At 41.1% G+C, this 23,475-nt stretch overlaps 1 protein-coding gene across 7 annotated transcripts in view; it reads left to right on the plus strand.

The window, feature by feature from the left end:
• The window catches only part of arhgef9a (Cdc42 guanine nucleotide exchange factor (GEF) 9a), a 47,691-nt gene that overhangs the window by 9,761 nt on the left and 14,455 nt on the right, over window positions 1-23,475 (plus strand). Inside the window, exons 1-5 of one of the 7 annotated variants that reach the window (XM_030396442.1) lie at window positions 13,285-13,569; window positions 15,596-15,816; window positions 18,953-19,132; window positions 19,769-19,858; window positions 20,938-21,138. In XM_030396442.1, the coding sequence (XP_030252302.1) occupies window positions 15,778-15,816; window positions 18,953-19,132; window positions 19,769-19,858; window positions 20,938-21,138 (510 nt within the window). In that variant the 5' untranslated portion in view covers window positions 13,285-13,569; window positions 15,596-15,777. Of the gene's footprint in view, window positions 1-13,282; window positions 14,006-15,595; window positions 15,817-18,952; window positions 19,133-19,768; window positions 19,859-20,937; window positions 21,139-23,475 lie in introns of those variants that run through there. The other 6 variants (XM_030396444.1, XM_030396441.1, XM_030396443.1 and 3 more) reach the window with 6 other exon arrangements.

Here is a 23,475-nt window from a genome sequence, read left to right on the forward strand (position 1 = left end):
CTAGAATCTTTTATCAGTGTTCATTCAACATGGTTCCCCTGCCAAGGTGCAGGCGCACATCTGCTGTGACTTACTGCAGCCACCAGCTAATACTGTTTTGTAGGATGCAGCGGCTCTGATAAATAGTAGTGCCGCTGACTGAATCTGAGCAGGTGGTTGTGTCAGAGCCTCCCTAGGCTGTTTCTTCCAAAGAATGGGTTTCTGCCTGTCAGGTGTGTGTGCCTGTGTTGTTGTTGTTGTTGTTGTTGTTGAATGCATAGGCTGGCAACTCCATGCTTATGTGGCATGTGTGTTAAGAGAGCGAGACAGCTAGGCTCAGGGCCTTTTTCTCCTTATATAACCATTGAGAGGGTTTCCTTTGCTCCTACAAAAGCCATCTCCACTTTTATTTCAGATGGCTGCATGTTCCCAGAGACTGGAGGAGAAGTGCTGTGCATTCATTCTCTTACTCACTGGTGTATCCTGTTTTACAATATCTCCGCATCAGTATTGTGTCAGATCATGCATGCCCATGCATGTACAAATTTGTGCTTTCTTGCAGCACATTCTGTTTTATACTTCATCAGGGCCGGTATTTTTATCTGTCTATCATCACCACAACTATGCTATGCTGCTGCCACGGGAGGACATTGGAGATATATTGGTGGATGGGTTCAGTAATATCACAACATGCACTGATTTTTGTTACAGAACTATTTAAGGCCTTACGCACTCCAGTGCTTGCTATCCAGCATCGGTTGTATGATTTGTGATAGTTTTCCCAGGCTGCTTAGGTGAGTTTACCCACAGTCATCAGCTTCTAGTGTGAAGCTGATGACCGTGGGCAATGTACAACATTGTTTGTTTTCATGGTGATTTGACAGGTTTATATTAGGGTAAAGACTATTTCTGGTCTCAAGTCAACGCAAAAGAATGTCACCTTGTGTTTGGTAATATGATAACATAATGATCCCTTATTATCTGACAGCACAATCTTGTGCAGACAGCCCACAGGCGAAAATGTGTTACAGCTATCTTTCACATAGATTTTATGTGTGTATTTATTCCACTGTAAACTTTGACTGTAGCTGTTATGTGTGTTGGTGTTTGTACTTTTTTATGTTTTTATTTGATTTTTTTTACAGCTTTTCACCTGACAGTCTTGTTACAATCAAGTCAGTAGCCTTTACTGGTATGACATCTACATTAATCTCATTATTCTGTACAATACATTGCATTATACAGAGGATGTCGTGAGGCCGAAGTCCTGCCGTTGTTAAGTTGTACCTGGAACAACCTTAAAGAATCCTCCTGGATCCATATTCTTCACCTATATTTGAAATCTATTATTAATTGAGGCAAATCTGTGGCCTATGAAGTGAATCTGAATTGACTTAAAGTTGCCCTGTGGATTTTCAGACCACCTACAGTGCTATGAAGCAGTGTTTTTACTAATGGGTCCCTGTTTTGTTTGTATGCACAATACATGTGCATTGCAATACACATAGCCACCAGTTTTCGATGATCGTAACTTAATAGTGGTAGGATGCAAAAAACTTGCACTGCGCCAACAAATATTGAAGAGGAAGACTACTAGCTCGTAAACAAAGACGTAAACATTACACAATAAAAAAAACTGCTTTGCAAATATTTTATGAGGAACAAAGTGCAGTCAATGTGTTTATTAAAAGACACAAGATAGACACAATGTGCTTTGTTTGGAAACAATGAAAGTAAAAGTAACTATTGTTTTGTTTACAAGAAAACACCACAGGGCACGTTTAATTACAAACAAAGACACTTAATAACTCTGTCTTCAGCTTGGAAAGTAGGAATTACAGCAAGCTTAGTTTTCAACTACTTAATTTTGACAATGTACAACTCTCTTTGCACCACCATTAGGCCAAAAACATTCCACACAAGGTATTTAATGGCAGATTTTCATTAAACTTTAAGTGGATTAATTTGATAACTTAAGTGTTACAACCATACCAAAATGGTTGATGACGAACAAAACGTTTCTTTTTCAATCCTATTCAAAATGAAGCATACATAGCTGTTATATTCATGGTCAGCTCTCAGACATGTTCAGATGTCATTTGACCAAAAAACAGGAAAATAAGATAGCAAGTATTTACTCTCATCCGGGGTGCAAATACATTATTCAGAGCTGACTAGGGGTTGTCATCTTCCTGCTTTGTCAACATACAGATTAATATCTGTTGGCGGTTGTCCTGGGGATCATGTGTGTTTTGCATAAATTGTCTATGCCCGCTCAATCTGCCTTACTCTGAAATTATCCACAAATAATGTAAACTTCATCATGTTCTGTTGCTTTGTCAATGAACATAAACAAACATTTTGTAATATCTGGAAATACTGGTATGAAATACAATTCTGACTTCGGCTGGAGGAGTAGGTGAAGGCAGCATCCTGATGAAATTATTTGAAAGACATACTACAGGCATCTCTTTGTTATGATAAAATCTATTTCCAGTGCTATTTTTTTCCATTCACTTAAAGATTGGTTGCTGTTTGAGTATATTTCACATTTTAACTATGAACAATGATCCTTCAAATGGGAAATAAGTAGAAACAACTTTTTATTCAAGCAATTTTCAAAACATTTTATTTTAGTAAATTCAAAACAAGACAACTGCTGTGATCTAAATATACAATAATTGAGTATTTGCAATAGGATAGTTGAATAGGATTGAGTAGGATAGATAACTCCAGCCCTGGTCACTTTGTCCCTGCCTTAAAATAATGAGACAGAAGCTAACTGCCTGCACAGAGTTCTGCTAGTTAGAATGTATCCTGCAGGCCTCTGTGAAAGATGGGCCGGATTTTTCTGGCAGCTGCCACTTCTTGTGTACATTATTTAGCTTAACTTTCTGCCTCTGACCTCCCTGGCTCCATGGTACACCACATGCGGCGTCAGAGAAAACTCTCCTTCACATACACGTATTATGCAACCACCTCGCTCCCTGTACTTGTTCCTCGTTCCCTCTCTCCTTCCGCCTCCCCCTCTTCCTGACCTCAGAGCTCGCTCGTCATCCCTCCCTCCATCACTTCCATCACTGTTTTCTCCTTTCTTTGGATCAAGTTTTCTCTTCCCCACTGTCTTTTCTTCGCCTCCTCACCTCCTCTCACCCACTATTCGCTCCATCCCCTTCCTCCCTCCAGCATGTGAAAACGCCTGCTTCCTGCGACCTGTTGTGTGCTTGTGAGCAGTTGTGTGTTTGAGTATGAGAGCGTGCAAGTCCATATGTGCACCCATGCCTGTCATATATTTTAGATAGGAAGCTTGTTAGTGGATGTTTTACAGGACAGAGGCACTACATCAGGCACAGTATATAGAGTCTTTGATGGTGGGAATTGACCTATCAACAGGAAGTGAGGTGCTGAGAAACACAGAATGCCAAACGAGCCTGCACTCAAATATCGTTTCACTGCAGAGTTTTGCATTTCAATCCGATGTTCTGCTTTTGAACTCTTGTGGCGAGGAAGCAGTCAGAATATAAAATAATTTTAGCTCAGAGGACAGGTGGAGCTGTAGATTTTTGTATCCCAGCCCTTCCTCCTGCTATAGCAAGTTATATATCTATGGCAGCTAGTCGGTATGATGGTTAATGAGAGCAGTTGAGCAGGCAGTATATTGCCAAACATAGGGTCCCGCTGTTTATCTGTTGACATGAATAACCGAACAGCCTAAAAAACTAGTGGAGGATGGGAAAGCACTACTGCTCTTACCTCCCAGTGTTCTGGTCTGCAGGTGGCTGGCAGTGCTCTGATGAATGATGACACTAGCGAACACGCTCAGTACACTCACAAGCAGCACAGTAGAAGTACAGTAAAGCAGTTCTGGCTTAGGTAACCAACCAAATCTGAGCACAAGTCGTTCAGTTTTATCCCGCAGCTTGGCTCTCAAATGACCAATCTCTGGGCTTTATTTAAGCACACACTGGCTCTGTATGACAGTCTGTATTTTCAACAGTCTTCCTTAATGCTTCCTTTTTATTGCAGTTTGTGAAAATGCTAGAATGCTGTCTTTGGGGAGCTTGTTATACTGTCTTTTAGCCGAGGCACTGGTTCCCCTCTGTGGGAAATTTTACTGAAATGTTATACTTGCCATAACTTCACTGAAGAGTGGAGGGCTTCATGGAGCTTTTAGAACGTCAATGCATTGTCAAATCTTTAGATGAATCAAGAAGATGTATTGATGGATATGCAACACGGTCAACATGTTTGCAAATGAAGTTAAGTCCACTGGACAGAATAAGGGTGAATAGGTCATCTGATGAAATACATTGCAGTGAAATTATAGATATGATAGAATTAATATAAGAATATATATTCTTGTTGTACTACTACTATTTTTGTCTCACTTTGTCTTGTTTCATTTTGATCTCCCATTTAGTCACTTTTTCCTTCCTCCTTATGACTCTTGAGCCCCATCTAACAGTACATTACCCCAGCAAGGGCTCGATAAAGTCATATCTCATACAATATAATATAAGACGGTAATGGTAAGCAATGAATATAAACTGTCTTTGTCGTTTCTTTACTTTTTAGACAGTTCAACATGTGGGAAAATGCACTTATTGACTTGCTGAGAGTTAGATGAGTAGATTGATTCCATCTCAGAAGTCAGCCTTGGATACGGCTCAGAAAAAGGGCAGTCACAAATATTTGACAGGTGATTAGATCAACTATTTGTCAGTCTCTTTCTATCAACCATCAGATCAACAAACTATATGACTCCAGTCAGGAGAAGAGCTAAAATATATTTTCCATTGAGTAAAACCTCCAATGTTGTTCTTTGCTCTACTTTCAATTGAATATAATCTCTTGTTGTGATGCTATAGCCATATCTACGCTAGCCTCTTTAGGCTGCCAGTAGTACCTCATAGTATGCCGATTAATCCGACACATTAATTCTGACACAAGCGCATAACTTGAAGCCTGGCAAGTTTTTGTGTGCGTTTGCGATCTCCTGAATCTATCTTATTTGATATCCACCCACCTTAGTTTAGCACAAACACTGGATAGCAGCTGGTAAAGCTCCCCACGAAAGACAAAATACGCTATCTAGCTCTAAAGCTATTATACCTTATACCTATTGTACCTCATCCAACTCCTAATTATAAGGTGTGTACAGTGACTTGACAATGAGTCTTAGCTTCAGTGTGTAGTTGCCAAGAAATAGTGCCCCAGGTAATCCAATTTAAAACAAGATAACTAGATAACAAGGTAAAAAAGAAAGCAAAAGAGTTTATATCCCAAAATGATTTACCAGTCCTTTAACTTTTACCATAATGCCTGAAAGGAATCATTAAGATGCTTTCCCAAAGTGGTCCAATATAATTTGGATTTTTTTATAAAAGCACATGGGGACAGGGCTCAGCCTGAGTTCTCTGTATTATATGCTTTCAGATATTTTGCCACTGTTAACCTACTTCTTCCTAGTAAATAAAATACAATTATCAAAGTAGTATAGTAATGACTTTCTGTCACAGAGGTGTGGAAAACAGTTAGAGGTCTAATAAATTACCTTCATATATTATGTTTCTCCTCTACAGGCTTGTCCGTAAAAGTTTGTTTTTATTCCACAGGAGACTTTATATACCCTAAATTCGTGAGAGTGTTAATAAAAAAGACTTCATGTTTTCCCTTTGCCTGCTAGAACTCCACAATGTTATGCAGACTCACTAGGGGCTGTCTTAAAGAACACTGTCGCAGGGCAGATTCATCTTATTTCAACAGTCTCCGGAACATGAAGATATAGCACTGGTTTATCATTAAATAATCATTCATTTTTTCTAGTCCCATGACTTTGTCATCAACAAGTAGGACAATTTCCTCTGAAGCCATCGGTCTAGGAATGCTGTAATATCACTTCTGATGTCTTTGACTCTACTTTCTCCACCCTACTTGGCATGACATACCACTTTTATCTGATCCATCTCTCACTATTTATTAAAATTAACTGTGCTCTGACCCACTGACTTTGCCTTTACGCCAACAGCCAAACTGAGCTGAACGGATAAACAGCTGATGTCTGAACAATGGTGACAAAACTGTGTTCAGGAAAAGTCCAGCGATTTATTTTTAGGGCGCTTTGTGGCTGGAGGCCTGGGAGGAAACAGGAAGTCAGTGTGGTTGTCGTGGGGATGGGAGGGGAACAAAAGAATTGGAGCAGACTGAAGGGGAAATGGGCGTGCCTCCCATTAGCCAAATACCTACTGACCACAAACAGATTCATTTGCAAGCACTGAAATGTGAAGTCTTATTCAGGGAGTGACTGCATGAAGAATTTTCAAGAAAAATCTGCAGAAAGAGAGTGTTGAATGTCATGAATTAAACAGAGTTTGATCCATCCACGTCCTACTAGTGCTGGACTTAATCTAATGCTTAGTGTCTGGAATATTTTTAGTCTTTCATCTTAAGGTGAGAGGTGCAAGCTTTGTTCCTCATACTGGCTGTCAGTGGGGCAGTGATGGATGATGCCAATATTGTAGCAAATGTCCACTCCCTAAAGTAGCTAAGCTTCCTGCCTACCTCCTACCAGGATACTACTAACTGTTATGAGTAGATATTTCCCTGAGCCATGAATTTGGAATTATTGCTCTGTGGCAATGGTATAATTACACCATGCTTTTTCCAAAGCATTGCATCAACTTGTAACAAGGAAGATGTTGAGGATGTGCTTTGTACTCACATCTGTTTGTAATATTCATTGACAGGATATTGAGGCATACTCGAGGTCTGGAGAGAGGCCAGTTTGATGACCTCTGTTATTTGCAGATGATCTTCTCCCATTGGCTGAATTGGACCACATTATTGTATGTGTGTACTTGAGTAGTTCTCTCATGGGGAAAGATGTCCCAATCAATTGTGGACTAAGCAGCTGCTTCTCTGGAAGGGGTTCAGGGTCATATTCACATGTGAGGGCGAAGTATGAGATCATGAGATTGACTCTCAGTTTGGTGCAGTGGCCACAAACATTAAGTCAGACCCTGGTGATGAACATAGTACACAACCACAAAGGTTGCTTTTTCTGATGCTGACCCGTTTGTGTGCTTAGGAAAGTAAAAGAAATTATGCAATTTCAGTTTCTATGCAAGATGATTAAAAGACACTGTAGGTCCAACCAATCACATCCTTTGTGAAACTACTGGTTGGCTACAGGCGTGGTTTAGATGTGATGACTAGCAACAAAAGAAAACAAAAGTGAATAACCTTGTGAGGTTAACATAAATGCTGTTATAGCATCAGATATGTTAGAACTAGAGAGTAATTTTTTTTCGATGTTTTTCACTTTTCTCTCAACTGGCTTTAGTAAGATTTTGATTGAAAAGGGGGCTCTGTGATAGTGCTCTCCTACCGTCGACAGCTAGTTCAAACTCACACTGCTATAGTGCTCAGTAAGCCCTGCCTCCTTGCACTCTTCTTACTATGGTGAAAGTAAATGTATTTATTTCTTTATAAAAATATAATATTTTATGCCTCAATATAGTGATATTTTTCAAGGTATTGTATGAAAGTTAGAAATTCTAGTATCGTGACAACACTACCTCATATCATATTAGCTTTAGCTGAACTTTGGGACATGAGGATGTCAGCATTGTTTTTAAGAGAGACTTTTGAAAAATATGACACAATTCTTTTTAAATGATCAAGAGAAGGAGTCAATGAGGATTGTACTCATAGATTAGCATTGAGAGAACGCAGTTGAGGTGGGTGACGTATTTACACCTACAGGCCAAGCAGATATAGCTGATTGTGTAGACAATCAGACACTGACCCATGACATCGTGGAGTGATCTGCATTACATTGGCTTGACCTGTTTTACTCTGAACCCATGATAAATGACAAGAAATTGATAGATGATGCCACAACCCAGAGAGGAAAGAACATGTGCTGAATATTTTTTATCTTAATTAATTTCTTGTCTTCAACAATTTTCCATCAGAAAAACCTTATTATTATCACATGGCCTCTGTGTTTACTGAAATATGGAAGGTTATTTGTGGTAGAATTTTACAAATTACAGACGTAGCAGATTTGCACTAGATTAAGATCACAGACGACCTCCGCAGTTTCCCTGATGATGCTCATCCCATGTGAATATGGCTTTAAACTGTAGCAATTCAAATACCTCACAATAATCACAGCCCTGAAAACAACTAAACTGTATTTGTTGTGAATATAATTCACATAGAGTAAGTCAAAGTCCAGCTCTATTTAACATGTGATTCTCAGCTGTGAGAAACATTCAGCCGTTTTTACAAACACTCCCTCTCTTTTGTATAATGTATGAGTATATTAGCATTGGTGTCTGTGCAGATTTAGACTTTCAGATGTGACCTTTGTTGTCTAAATGTCAGGGAGATTGGAGAGGGAGCCCACAGAGGTAACGCAGGCTTATGTAATCTGCTCACTCTGCGTTTCACACACACATGCACACACACAAGCACAGAGCAGGAAAAAAAAGAAGCTTGTTTGAGGACGGTTGTCATATCTCAGCTGTGATGCCTCGTACAGCTCTCTGCAATTCACTGAAAGCCTGGCTTTCAGGAACCTTTGCTTTTATCCGCATGTATGTGCAGAAAGTGCCCTGGAAATTATTTATGGCTTTAAAAATACTGATATAGTGCACTCCTTTGGTGTTATTCTTTTAAACTTATTCTGAGGTTTTTTGATCCATCTTAGAGCTCTCAGCTGAATGTGAAGACAGTGCAGTTTGGAGAGGGCTTTTTGTGTCTGTGCATGCTGTATGGTTGACTTGGTGCTGACTGGATCGGGAGTGCTGGGACTGAACTGAACTGATTCCCCTGCATGAATTAATTCATGATCATGTGGCGCTCTCTTAATATGCCCACAATGAGAGGCACCAGGACAAGTGCTGCAGGCTGGTGATGCGCTTATGTGTAATACAGTATTCACCTTAAGTATGTGAGGCTGAAATAACGATGTGCATGCCAATGGCAAACACGTGCATCAGATGGGAGCTGGAGTCATTGTGAACTGTCACTCCAAAACACTTGCAACACAGAGTCATGAAGATATACTGCACCCAAAAGCAACACAGAAACATGCTACGTGTCAGCTGTCATTAAAACCGATTAACAAGGGTTTCAGCGGATTCCAACAGCATTTTTGTGGCAAAAATCCTACCCAAGTGCCCACAGCAACTTCTCAGAAAACTCCTGAGGCACAACTCCCTTTCCTGGTATCTATCCGTATGCTCAGTTATGTTCCAAACATTCCTATTTTTGACAAAAGGAATCAAGTTGCAACTAAACTTAGTTATGTTGGCCCTGAGCATTAAAAGCTAACCAAGCTAGCAGCAACTGCAAAGTGTTTATTTAGCCATATGCCAGTGTGAATGTGACACTTTGGAACATATTGAGCATATGGAATGGCAGCCTCAGGGAGGGTTTGAGCAGTTTCTACTGACATTTTGATACCTTTATCCTGCCATGAAGCTGGGTTGAATTATTCAAGGGAATAATGTCTTCATACGTCATTGCTTGACTTCATTTGTGACCTTTAAAATTATATTGGATGTGACAGTTGGGGGGAGTTTGAATGTGTATGAAACTCAGGAAATTGTATCCCATTTTAAGAGTCATTTCTTTTGTATGTGCGTGTACAACTTAATGTCTTTCTCTACTCGGAATCCTGTCACATGATTACCACATTACGGCACAGCACTTTTCCTGGGGGCCTGGAAATGAGATTCACCATAAGTACTGGGCACACCTCAGTGCCTCTGAATATCTTTTTCTGTTCCACAAATTACTGTAGTGTTTTTTTTGTTTGTTTTTTATTTTGGAGGACTGTAGATACACACACCCTTAAGTTGTGGTTTGGAACTGTGCATGTTTAAACTGTTAGCTGTGTTCTGATGTACTTTCATTTATTCAGAGAAGCTTTTCTGAGCCCCAGTGTGTTTTGTTCCTTTCACTCAGTTATTCACCTGCATATCTGGAGGTTGCCTCTGCAACCACATACTAATTTATGGGACACCACGGAGGTCCACTGGGGCAGTTTGTGGTTAACCAGGTTGCTCAATGGCAACTCGGCTGTGGTAATAAGGTTGAAACACTCACAAACCAGTTGAAATCCATCATGCATTGCCCTACCTATGTTTTAAGTGTAGATCCTGGTTTGAATGCATGTGTGCTCACATCAGCATACAGGATTAAAGTTATTTTTAAAATGTATCCACAAAATGCTTTAAACACACATGAGCCTAGACGTATTACTATATGCAGAGTGTTATTAGCACTTATGTTGTTCAATTAAAGAGGAGCTTCGCTATCTTTACACATTCAGATCAGTTAACAAGTCACAGGTTGGGCCCTCAAGGGAAAAACCCTCCATCAGATCCTCGGGGTGACTATCAGGTAGGGAGGGTAAACTCTCTCTTTGGGACCTCATACACTAGGTCAGCTATTGCCCAATGTCAGGACATCTGTGAGTGTCTGTGGCCCTAGTTTTCGCTGTGTGTCTGGCACTGTTGCCCTTGCCGACAGCTTTTCGGCCGACTGAACAGTGGTGAAGCCAGTCGGTTAGAAAAATCCCTCTGATTGGCTATTTAGCTAAGTGAATCAGAATCGAGAAATGGAAAAAGAAAGGGAAAGCCCCCGAGCTTTATCAAAACAACGTTAAATAACACCTGAGCGTTCCAGCATAACATATGAGCTAGTAAGCCACAACACATGAAATCCAAAACGTTGACCAAGTATGTTTCTGCAAAACAGCAGATAAGTTCAAACTGAACGTTCTTTTATGTTGCAAAATTGTGTAGGTTGAACTTTCTATTTCTCTCTTGTCACGAAACTGTGCTTTTGCACAACAACCACTTGGTTAGGATTAGAAAAATGTCAGGGTTTGGCTTAAAATAGCACAGTTGGTCCAATTTCCTGTGAAAAATAGCCAGTTTTGGTCGCTACAAAAACTGATGGAAATGTCTGCAGGTCTCTTTAAAATAATTCCACTGGTGTGTGCTTGTAATAACTCCACCTCTCGCCTCCAGATGTGAAATTCGGCTAATAAACATTCAATGTGGACGTGATATGCCATGTTTGCTACATATGTAGACCTTGAATATACAGGTAACTGTGGTGTACAGAAACATCAACTGCTAACATCATATCCTGGCAACTGGGCTGTCAGTCTTTGCAGTGTCTTCAGATGCAGCTAATTGGCTGAGACACTGTGAGGCGACACATCATTGGCGCAAGTTCTGTGATGATGGTTTGGGCCATAATATTAAAGACATATTAATTATTATTAGTAGTAGTAGTAGTAGCAGAAGTAGTAGAAGTAATATTTTTTTTTATTATTATTGTTATGTTTCTTATTATATCCTAATTATGTGACTATATTGTTTTCATTTTACTTTGTTGACCATTACCCTTTTTCGCTGTGACCATTTTTACCACGGGTAATTCACCCTGACAGTTTTCTGTCATCTAAATACTTTAGTCATGTTTCTGTTTATTTGACTTGTAACGCAGCAGTTACCAAGTGACTGAAAGTGGACGAAACTGATACACAACTTCTGTGACTTCTTTTTTGTCACTTATTTTGCTGTTTTGGTCATCTTTCCAATGTGATGTTACTGCAAACCAACTGCATTGCTGTGTAGAAAAGCAGAACTGCTCCTGTTTTGATAGCTACTGGTGTTTGTTACACAAGAAGAGCTGAGAGAAGAAACATAAAATGTTCTGTCTTTGTACAGTAAATCATGTTGTACACAGGGTCACAATTTTATATATTTTTTTAAATATGGGTTGTGTAAACTGGCTTAAGAGTAGACATATATATATATATATATATATATATATATATATATATATATAGAGAGAGAGAGAGAGAGAGAGAGAGAGAGAGAGAGAGAGAGAGAGAGATTTTATTGTATTTCTTTTTTTTTTTTTTTACAGAACTTTGGTTCCACTATCAATCAACTACACAATCTGCCAAGTGTTTTTGTCACAGACGTACCTGTATTGATTGTTCCCACACATTGCTTTTTTCATACTATCTGCGGCTGACCTGAGGTCACAGATGTCTTCTTTTACTGTCCTTCACAAGTAAAGAAAATAGTGGACTTGACTTAGCATGGTCATTCTCACAACAGGGAAGAGACATATACCTACTTTCATGTATGGGCACAATCAATTGTAAGTTTTGGTGATTTGTTAAGTAAACTGGAACGGATCAGATGTCATACATTCAGAAAAGGTAGACACATTTAACATATTTTTACTGGATATTTAATTTGGAAACATTGTTATTATCTCAGTATTGGCAGTGACACTAAAACTCAATGAGCCCTTGATAATGTCAGTGGGCCGAGATATTACACATTTTGTAACAGAAAGCAACCCTGGGAGTTCAAAAATTGTGGGTATTTACTAGTGCAGATTGCTCCCGTCCACTGTATAGTCTGTCAAATGTAAGTCCCAAAATTCATGGAAGTGTCATACTAAATTGGAGGCTTCCTTAAATAAAAATTTACTTAATAATTATTTGATAATAAATAAAAAGTGTAACATTACAGTATAGGTAAATCATAATGATGTTTATAAAGGGCAAACAGGTTATTATACATCATCATTTGCAATGAAAGTATTACTTTTTTTCTTCTGAAAGACCTGAGAGGCTGAAGACTGGGCTGCATCACACAACATCACAGACCACTTAATACTGAATGAAGCAGGAAATATGCTCCTGCAGACAATGTGAGGGTGCCAGATATTTTCCTGTGATGTCCCTGTATCCTCTCTAATAGCATGACATGTTTCTAATCCACTGTTGTGACGCAATCGCTTAATTTGGTTCCTATTTTAGAATGTATGCAAGAAAATGCAGAAATTTTGGATGAAACCACTAAAAGATTAAAACTCTCTTTTTTCAATCATGTAGAGTTGCTTATGATTTGAATGGAACCTTGAAATACCTGCTGCTTGCATCAGTGATGTTTGTGCGGTGCACCAGGGGTAATGCAGAGTGTAAATGTGCTTGATTATCAGATCAGCTGGGCACATTGTATCTGATTGATGCGTTGCCACAGACAAAGCTGACATTATGCCAATAAAATTACAAGATGGTGATCACTTTGAGGAACGTGCATCCATTATTCTGACATTTATTCTCCTTCATCAGGGGCTGCTAATGATAAATGATAAATCACCAGGGCACGGTGATATTTTTAGATGGGGTGGGAGATGAATGAGGTTATGATTCTGGCCTCTGTGGTTGATGTAGTCAGCGAGGGGCCGGCTGTGCCCCTCCCCCGACTGTAGGTGATGGCTGAAGCCGGTAGTCTAGCAGCGGAGCGCTGATCAGTATTAATACAGGACCGCCTCTCAGCCTCACAGCCGATCTCTCTGCGGTCCCCACTCACCGGAAGGCAGCTCGGCAGCTGCGAACAGCCTGCGCACAGCCTCTCTCTTGTTTTCTTTGAGAATCTATTGGCCTGAGAGTCGGTCGGTTTAGGGGAAGAGGCGAAACACCGGCAGGTGTTCTCTAGCGGGGAGAAATCGCGGTGCAGACTGATGACGATGATGATGGTGAGGATGATGCATCTCTTCCCGTGCCTTTATGAATTACATCGCGTAGTGTGAAGAGGCGTAGGGGCATCCTTTTCTCTCCATTTCTTGCCTAACTGTAATGGTGGATTTCTCGGTCGCACTCGAGGCGACGTGTCTTGACCGGAGAGCTGAATTCCGCCCGTGACTGAGAGCGCATCTCAGCAGCGGCCCGCAGCGCTGCGCCATGGCCTTGGATGTCCAGACGTTCGCGGTGTTTACGGTGATCGCGGTTCTGGTGCTTGTGAACGTGCTGTTGATGTTCATCCTCGGTACTCGTTAATGGATCTGCGATTGGGGCCCAGTTCGCAGCGCACCACACTTTCACACAGGAGAGGAGAGAAAGGCAGTGCGCGTTGGTCGAGAGCGGGGACACCCGGCGCTCCATCACGGCTACGCGTTGAAATGAATGACGTTGGTACAACATAATGTCTTTCTGTTACCCCCCTCCCCAATCCTTCGTTATGTCTTGTGTCCTCTCACCGTTTGTGATAGCTAGTGTTGTCTGGTGGTGGTCGTAGTTGTGCGGATACAGATCTGTGATGCTCTTACCTTTTCTGTGGTGACTGGAAATTCATATCCCCCGCATATAAACATGTCCCCCCCTCCCTACGTCGATCTCCCTCTCTCCTCCATGTTGTATATTGTGGATTATGCGCATGGATTCAATGTAGTCACTAATATTTTGCTTTTTAGATGAAAATATGATTCTGATGGGGGGTTTTTTAACGGCAGTCTTCTGCTGCGTCAGGACTTGTTTTGCTATTGTGATCCACTGTAGCCACATCCACAATATGGCAGCTAATAGCTGAGCACTGATCTCTCCACTGAAGCAAGTGGGATATTTGTTGCAAATAGCGGTGCAAGTGAGAGGTTTGTACTGTTGATCACAAACTCTAGAGGATCATTGTAATCTCAGCTGAACAGTAACCAATAGCAGACAGGGCTAGGCCTAATAAAGGAGGGCCTCTCCGTCACTCCAGGTTTCCCCCATTTTAGATGCAGCTAAACTCAGCTCCCATTTCATAGCCCACAATATTCACATTTCTCCCGTTTACGACACGTCAGAGTGCCACCTGTTTCTCAAGCCCACACGTTATTAAACTAAACAGAGACTCATAAAATAATTACCTGAATATGTGTTTATTTCATACAGACCTTATAAGAGAAAAGGACTGTCAGCTGGAGATAATAAAGCCTTTTACTTTTTCTCCACATGCAGTGGCTTAATCTAATAAAGGATTGGAGGCAGGTGTCATGAATGTTGAATGAACGTCAGAAATAGATATGCTAAAAGCCTATCCCAGAGTCGTCCATGACAGTCCTATTAATAGGAATGGTAGGCAGGCTGTTTCTTTTTTTCTTTTTTTTTTTCCTTTTTCTTTTTTTTTTTTTAAAGGTGCTGTATGTGCTCTCACACACTCGTGGCTAAGTGCAGTGTTTTCTGTGTGTCTACTTAAGTGGCAAATGTTGTACTGTAGGTGTAGAGAGAATTTTTTGGCTGGCCATGTATTATGAACACAGATACCTCCATCACATGCTGAGGCATGTGGGCCGGTGTTTTCATCACTGTGGTGAAGCATCCTTCCTAGCGGGGACCCCCACAGGACTGTAAACATAGCAACGCAGTTTTGTGCACTGCAATGGTGAGCAGTGATAGCATAGTGCTGCATACACGTGTGTTCACTTGTAAGCATGTGAGCATGTTAAGTTGCATGTGTATGAGTGTATGAGACAGCCTTGGTGGGTGTTATCTGTAGTTCCTCTTTAAATCAGAGTTGTGCACATGTCCCAAGCGTTCACACATTCGCAATTCCCTCCAGGGGCAGGTGCCTTCTAACAGAGTTCTGTTAAATGCTGTGCAGTCAGAAGTGTCAATGTGCGGATGGTGTGTGCGAGTGAGACAACGGCGTGTGTGTGAGAGGATGTGTGTGTATTTCTCACCGGTTTTAGGCAGAGCATCTTTGATTGGCTCCCAGACTCAGGGTATAAGTGTATTACATAACAGGGTTGGCAGACACAGGGAGGACGGACCGCGAGACTCACACGGTGCGTCGGAGAGAGAAGCGTCTTTCTGGAATACAGCACCTTGTTACTCGACATCGCAGGCTCAGCTCTCGCAGAGGACCATCACCTCAACCGCTACCAAAAGAGATTTAATTATCATGATTGTATGAGCCGGACTTCTCCATGCATACACTCTCTGAACAGTTACATGCCACAAACATGGTAAGGCTGGCTAAAGGCGTGTGTCTGTGTGTCAGTGTGTGTGTGTGTTTGCTCAGGGATGCTGTAGGTGCTTTGGTGCAGATGTGCTATGGCTAGAGATAGAGGAGGATGTTGGAATGCAGTGGAGCTGCCAGTGCAGTGAATGCTGATGTGTTGCGCTGCAAAGATGATTTAAGCGAGGGAATCGGCTTTCTATTATTACATATTTCCTTGTCAGTCTTCATGTCTGTGCTGAACCTGTAACAGAAAGCATTGTCACTTATGTCCATGTGTAACGTATAGGGATAGATCTCCTCTGCATTCATTTGCATTGACCCAAATACAGGTTCTGCGGTTTCAAGACGGCTGTTTCGCACTCTGATCTTTGATGTTGTAACTGCAGTGTAACCATGATGATGACATAGGTCATTACAGCTGCTAGACAACCAAGTAATGATGAGTGTTGTGGCAAGACTTCTCTCTGTTTGTGTGTTTGCTGTGTGCCAATTGATCAAGCTAGTTATGAGGTTGTGCTAAGGCAGGAATTGGGGGGACTGATTATGTAATGCTTTTAATTTATTCAGACATGTAGAGGGAAAAAAGGATGCAATGTATTGGAGAGGGCAGTGCAGATCTCGTTAGGGAGATGGAGGGATGAGGGGAAGGAGAAAAGTAAGCAGGGAAGAACATTGGCTGTGAATGGATCTCTATCAGTCTCTCTCTCTCCCTCGCTTCTCTCTGTCTGTTGCCTGTATTACAGCAGATTGATGGGGGACTGAAGAGATTGTGCTTGGAGTGAATGGGGCTGAAAATGGAGTGGTGTGCTGGAGGTAGGGTTGGAGGGTGAGGTGGGAGCGAGGGAGGGGATTAGGGCGAGCAGACATTACAGTGAAGGAGCAAGAAGCAAGACTGACCTCAGTGCCAAGGCTCATCTGTTCTGTGGGTGCTGTTTTAAAGTAGAACTGATTTGGCTTCCACTAGCTATTCCCGTGCGTGTGTGTTTTTTAAAACTATCCATTTGTGTAATAAAAGATCAAAGCAAACTCCTTTTCCTGAATCAACAATAATTTTTTACTTTTTGAGTACTATTCATTGGTCCTGTTTCCATGGCAGCGTGATACATGTTTTTGCGGTAATCCTCCTCTTTTCCTGTAGTGGAGAGCGTTGAGATATAGGCTACTGCTACCCCAGCACCCAGCCCTATGTGGTACCTGATTGAATCAACCTACTCAATGGCATCTTTGATCTAAAACCAGCAGAGACATGGAGACATGGGACTGTTCATGTTACTGGATTCTCTAATCTGTTTGGTGTTATCTTAATAAAAGAGTAGCTTTTACTCACTGGTTGATCTTGACACACACACACACACACACACACACACACAACTGAATTTGGAAATATTCTGGTGCATCCTGAAGTGTCCTTGCCTCATCCTGTCATCTTGTCAATACCAGTGAAGCATCCTCATCTGTCGCCATGACAACGGCTGCTCTCTCCCTTCCAGGCATGGACGTACCTCCCTGTGTTCACTCCTCTGCCCTGATTGGCTTATATCCCCCATAGCTGTCTCAGTAAGCCATCAGGGAAGTAGACTTGTCTACAGGTTGAGGGGCAGCATAGCTGCTGAGTCTGAGAGCTTAAATCCTCACGGGGGGTCAGGTTGAAGAAAAACAAACAAACAAACAAACACATAGACACACACACACACACACACACACATACACAATCTGCTCATTCTCATGGACATTCCTTACAAACACACTGCATCAGCACATAGGTGGAATAGTATTTTTGTGCTAGAGTGATTAGGTGCATATCAAAAGGTTTTCCCATCTAAGCATTTAATTTTAAAAGATGCAAGGACTGATAAAAAAAGAAAAAAGAGAACAGAACTAGCTCAATTTAGAAAATAACAGTAGCTCAGTATTAATATGCCAAAGCCTTAATACAAGTAAATAATTAATTTAACGTCCATCAACATGACATCCCTGTCTCCAGGCCTTTGATAACTCCTTACCTAGAGCCTAAGCAGCTCCTGTCAGGCTTGGTTAGCGCTGGCTGCTCTGCCTGCAGCCCCGGGGACTGGATGCATGGTTAGCTCTGGACTGGAGAATGCTGATGAACACTACTTTGGAGCGAGCAATTGGAACAAACAGTTGGAGCTGTGCCACAGTTGCATACAGGAGTTTTTATGTATATGAAGCTTAAAGTACGGCTGCATGAGTGTGTGTTTGTGAGTGTTTGTGCATGTCTCAAGGCACCAAGTCCTCAGTGTGATGAATGGTGAGGCTGCTTGGTAGATGGATGATGTCACACTCAGGTCATTCCTTGGAACATTGTCCGCTGCCTCTTGTCCTTTAATGAGAACAACCTTTAGCCTTTCCAAATCCCCGAAAGAATACTGGTCACCTGACAGCTATCCTGTGCCCTTATAGACCATGCCCATAAAGCAAACACACAGAAAAACAGTCTGCTATCTTGCATGGGCATAGTTGTACAATTTAAGCATTTACTTTCAGTGCTGCATAATGTCCACATTACTTATTCATGATGCTAAAATCAATAGAAAAGATTTGATGAGTCATCCTTGCATGTTTCGTGCTGCAGATAAAATAACAAGCCCGGGTGACAGCATGAAGGAAGGGAGATTATCCCTTCACATTCATTTGCTCCTCAGCATTTATATTACATTAACACATGTAATTATTCTAATGTCATAATGGGCCAATTACTGTCCCTGCGTGGAGACTGGTGCTGTGCTTCTGAACACTGTGTTGTTTCTCCACTAATAGCTCTGCCTTTTTTGTCTTGTTGTATTTTGTTGTGTTGTACTGTGGTCTGTGTCGGCTTTTGTGTCGTTCTATTTGCAATCCCTAAGCTGCCAGTGGACCCTGGCTTTGAGGGTGTGTATTTGCATCCATTAGTAATCTGAGTGGGTTTAACAACAAGGATTCACACACAAATCGAGGCCAAAATGAGGCTGAGTACTGAATTACAATCACTTTTCAAATTTGATTTCTATGCTGTTTTAGATCACGTGGATCCACATTTATTGGTTTGTGTCTGCAGTGCTGTCCATGCTGTGTCAGTGGCTGCATGTGATGAGAGTAAAAGCATAAGATACAGCCTGTGTCTTTCCCTCTGATTTCTCCAGTTGATAAGTGGAGGTTCAATCGTCAACGCTGAGGCGGTATGGGATCATGTGACCATGGCGGACCGGGAGTTGGCGTTTAAGGCCGGTGACGTCATCAAGGTGCTGGACGCCTCCAACAAGGACTGGTGGTGGGGCCAGATTGATGAGGAGGAAGGATGGTTCCCTGCCAGTTTTGTACGGGTGAGTTAGCTGCACCATAGACACAACACACACCCACACACACAGAAATGGAGGCACATGAACATATGCACAAACGCTGATAAATACCCAGAGGAACGTGCACATGTACAAGTCTTTTTTTATATACTCAAAGCACACACAATGATATGCTTGCTCCACACAGTTGAATAATACTGTATTTGAATAATACATAACACTCAAGAGATCAGAGAACAGCTAGCTAAGTGCATTTATCGGGTGTTCAGGGACGCGAAACAAAGATGCTGATGAACCCCTTTTTTGGTGTGGCATCACCTTCAACTCCTACCCTTGAAAACCACTTAAACTTACAACGTCCTCACTTTACATCGTCATTATGTAATCTCACCCACATGTGAGCTCGACTAAACCCAACACAAAGCTCTGATGAAACAACTGTATGTTATTTTGTAATTCTTTGACTTGATTATTGAGGGAAGAATTAGCATCCTTGTTCCACAGCAGAGCACTCCCCTCTTCCCCCACCCTCCACACACTCTTCATGGCCATCCCCACCTCTCCACCCTTCCATATTCACTCCTGAGAGGGCAGGGCAGACAGGCTGACTGACTGTCGACCAAAAAGTATCTCTCTGTTCTGTCATTCTCTCTCTCCAAGGTGGAACCCCACCCTCCTCAGCCCCAAACAAAACAGGTTTTCTATATCAACCCCATAGCAACTCCACGGTTCCAAAACACCACGTCAAAGGTGCGTTTTTTTCCCAGCTTCATCTACCCATCCAGCCTGCCCGCCCGCCCACCCGCCCGCTCCAGTCTGTCCACACAACGTTCCCTCGACATTACCAAACATTAACGTTCCCATGGCGTTCTCACATCATCCTCAACGGGGTCGATAGAGAGGCAGAACTGATGAGTCAAAAGTAAAACAGAACTGATGAGTCAAAAGTAAAAAACTAAATGTCTTCATGCCTGTAGTCATAATGCTACAAATGGATTCATATAGAATAAGACTGATTATGGAATCACGTCATGCTTGTTTCTATTTTAAATATTGATATTTTTTTCAGCACTCTATTTACTATTGACTCTGACTAATTCTCAGTCTTAATGCGCTAGTAGTTCTCGTCTGCAGTCAGTGCTCTACCACCCGTCACTCTGCTTGTCTGTGGCGCTGCATTTCTCATCTTGTGTTTGGCATTCTACCCGTCGGTTCTTTGATGTTCTCTTGGCAAACTGTGTGTCATCAGGTGTTGGCTGCTGGACATCTGAAACCACGCTCACTTGGCCCTTTCTATGAGCGAGAGTGGAATATGCTATGTGTGTGGAACTGTGTGTGGTCGCGTGTGTGCGTGTCGGTGCATGTGTAAGGAAACTGTGAGGTTGTGTGCAAGTGTATGTGCATGCATATGTGCAGGGGGGAGATTTATTTGAGTCACACACAGGGCCGAAGTTGGGCATTGAATATCCTCTGGGCACCAGTCTCAGAAAGAGGCTTTTTGAAACTCTGGAGTGTTTGGCAGTTTGTCGCTTCCCTCTCTGACCTGCTGGACCAACAGTCTCACTCTCTGTCCAAACTACCAGAGACCCTCTAAATGAAGCTCTGTGTGTGTGAGATGTGTGTTCATGTATATGATGTATGTGTGCTGTGTGCATTCATGCTCATGAGGAGTGAGTAGTACCAAGGATTTTGTGACGTGAAAACCCAAATGTATCTGCTTACTAATACTCTCTTCATCAGCTTTATTCACTTACCACTAAGCTGAGCACATTTCTTATTTAAGCTCACGTGTGTTTGGCTCTATGTGTGTGAATGTGTTCTGCATTCAGCTGTGGGTGAACCAGGAGGACGGAGGAGCGGAGCCAGCCGAGGGAACCAGCGAGGTACAGAACGGGCACCTGGACCCAACCAATGACTGCCTGTGTCTGGGCTCGCCCCTCCAGAACAGAGACCAGATGAGAGCCAACGTCATCAATGAGATCATGAGCACAGAGAGACACTACATCAAACACCTCAAGGACATCTGTGAGGTACTAAACACATGCACACACATACAGTACATAAGTACACTCTTATGCTCCAGGGCATGCTTTGATACCAAAGAGACCGTAAGAAAAGTAATGGGAAAGAATGAATGAACGGAAAAGAATAGGAGAGAACAAGCAGCCCCTTTAATGCCACACAAGGGTCCGTAATTCTCAACATTCCCACATTCACACTTTCATTCAAAACACACAATATTTTTTCTGTTTATTTCAATACTGTCCAAAAATAATTCTATTTCTGTTAGAAATGAAAACACACAGTGGCAGCTGACACACTTGGAGTGATCCAGCCCAGATTAAATTTATCATTTTATTATGAATCATGCCGATGTGACAAACTAGAATTCACACCTAATAAAATTACACAAATGCCTTGCCAGTTGTTATATTTTTAGGATGGCAAACCTTTTATGAAGACTCAAATCATGACACGCCCAAGTTTAAATTTAGATACAATATCTTGACCTATTATTAAAATTATGAATTTGAATATATTAGTAAGTAAGTCCCCCCCTCAGTCAAAAATGTCTTTTTTTCTTTTTCCTCCAGTTGAATGCTTTAGCTTTGAACACATTTATCACTTAAAGTGTACATTTGTGTCTGTGCTCATTTAGGGATGTTGCAATATTGCGATATTCATGATAAACGTAATATTAAGAATATTTATTAGAATTAATTATATTGTGTTCATGATGAATAGTCATATCGTCTGAATAGTCCAGCAAAGATGTTGGGCCTGATGAATCTTTTTTAAGGAGTTCAACTGGTTGCCTTTCACCAGAAATTGAGTCATTGATAGTAAAACATTTTTGTACACTTTTTGCTCATCTATGATTACAGACTCTCTCTCCACCTCCCTACACTCATATTTTGAGGTTATTTTATTTGCCAAAAAAGAAACAAAACGACAAAAATAAAGATAGCATTTGCAAACATTTATGTAGATATTGCAGTAATATCCTTACTGTGTATTTGTTTGGCCACGATTATCATGTAGTGAAAATCTGTTTGGAAGCTAGTCCTCACTAGATAATTTTTATGTATGTATCAGTACATTCCTAAATTTGTCTACTGATATAATTCTGTAATGTTTACTAGTTGCGAATTTCTATAGCTTAGCATGTAAACGAGCCTAGCCACAGTGCTAGTTCACTGTGTGGCGTAAAACATGTATGCATGTACAGCACCGACACAGGATTTATTCTATTTCATATTGTTTAACACTGAACAGTTTTATCTTTACATGTCTGTCGCTGTCTTGATATTAAAATCACAAAGTCAATAGGAAGACTTGCCACATGATAACTGGTTCAAAAGAACAAATATCTATGGGAACAGAAGATAATTGTAAGATTATGTTAATGTGAACTTGTGACCCTGCATTAAGATTAACAATCATAACCCCCTAGCCCCATTTTTTTTATATGCATGACAGAAAACACAACATAGTTTTAAAGGATCACTTTTCCATACTTATCTCACAAAAAAAAATCACAAAAATACAAGTTAGTTGTAATAAGAATGAGTATCATTACTTCAAGTGGGCAAGATCCTATTGTGCAAATGCTGTCTTACCTACAGTATATACTTCCCCAAATGTTGCAACAGAGCTAAAATTTTACATGCTCACCGCTTGAGAGCCCAGTGTTTACACCTTGCTATAAACATGCACAGGCAAGAAGAGTAAAAAGCTATTTTTGTTTGTAAAAACAGATATGGAGAAACCAGTCAAAGGTGAGATTCATACTTTGGCAGAGCTGTTTTCAAACTGTGTGTTACAAGAAGGTAAAAGTAAAGGCTTTAAGGATTTAGGGAAGCTTGCTGGAAAGAATTGCTGTGGAGTGCCTGCACACATGAAGTCAAAATGTCACTAAGCTGTTGATATGTTGGTGGTTGTTCAGGAAACACATTGCTGTAGTGGCTGTGTGTCTGAAGAAGCTTCCCATCTTACTGTAAAATACAAAAAATATATACAATGATTTTTTTTTATCTTATTATTTTGGATTTATCTTATATTTATCTTATTTTTGATTATTTGTATTGAAGATGAGTTAAAACAAAACATAAATGCTTAGCATTTGTATTTCAACAGAGAGAATTCTGGGTATTGGAGTGTGAAATAGCAAGAAAAACCTACCTCTTACTGCAGATCTTTTCCCAATGCGCCAAAGCTTCAGGGCATTTAATTAACCACAAGAATTGAACAGACAAATTGAGGCCACAGTTCGACCTAGACAAAATTGTCTCTGACTCCACATCTTCTAAGCTTCTAAGGAGTCAAAGTTCATTTTTATCCCAGTAAATTATATTTAAGGAATGACT

Source organism: Sparus aurata, chromosome 18 (assembly GCF_900880675.1).
Source record: "Sparus aurata chromosome 18, fSpaAur1.1, whole genome shotgun sequence".
NCBI classification, from domain to species: Eukaryota; Metazoa; Chordata; class Actinopteri; order Spariformes; family Sparidae; genus Sparus; species Sparus aurata.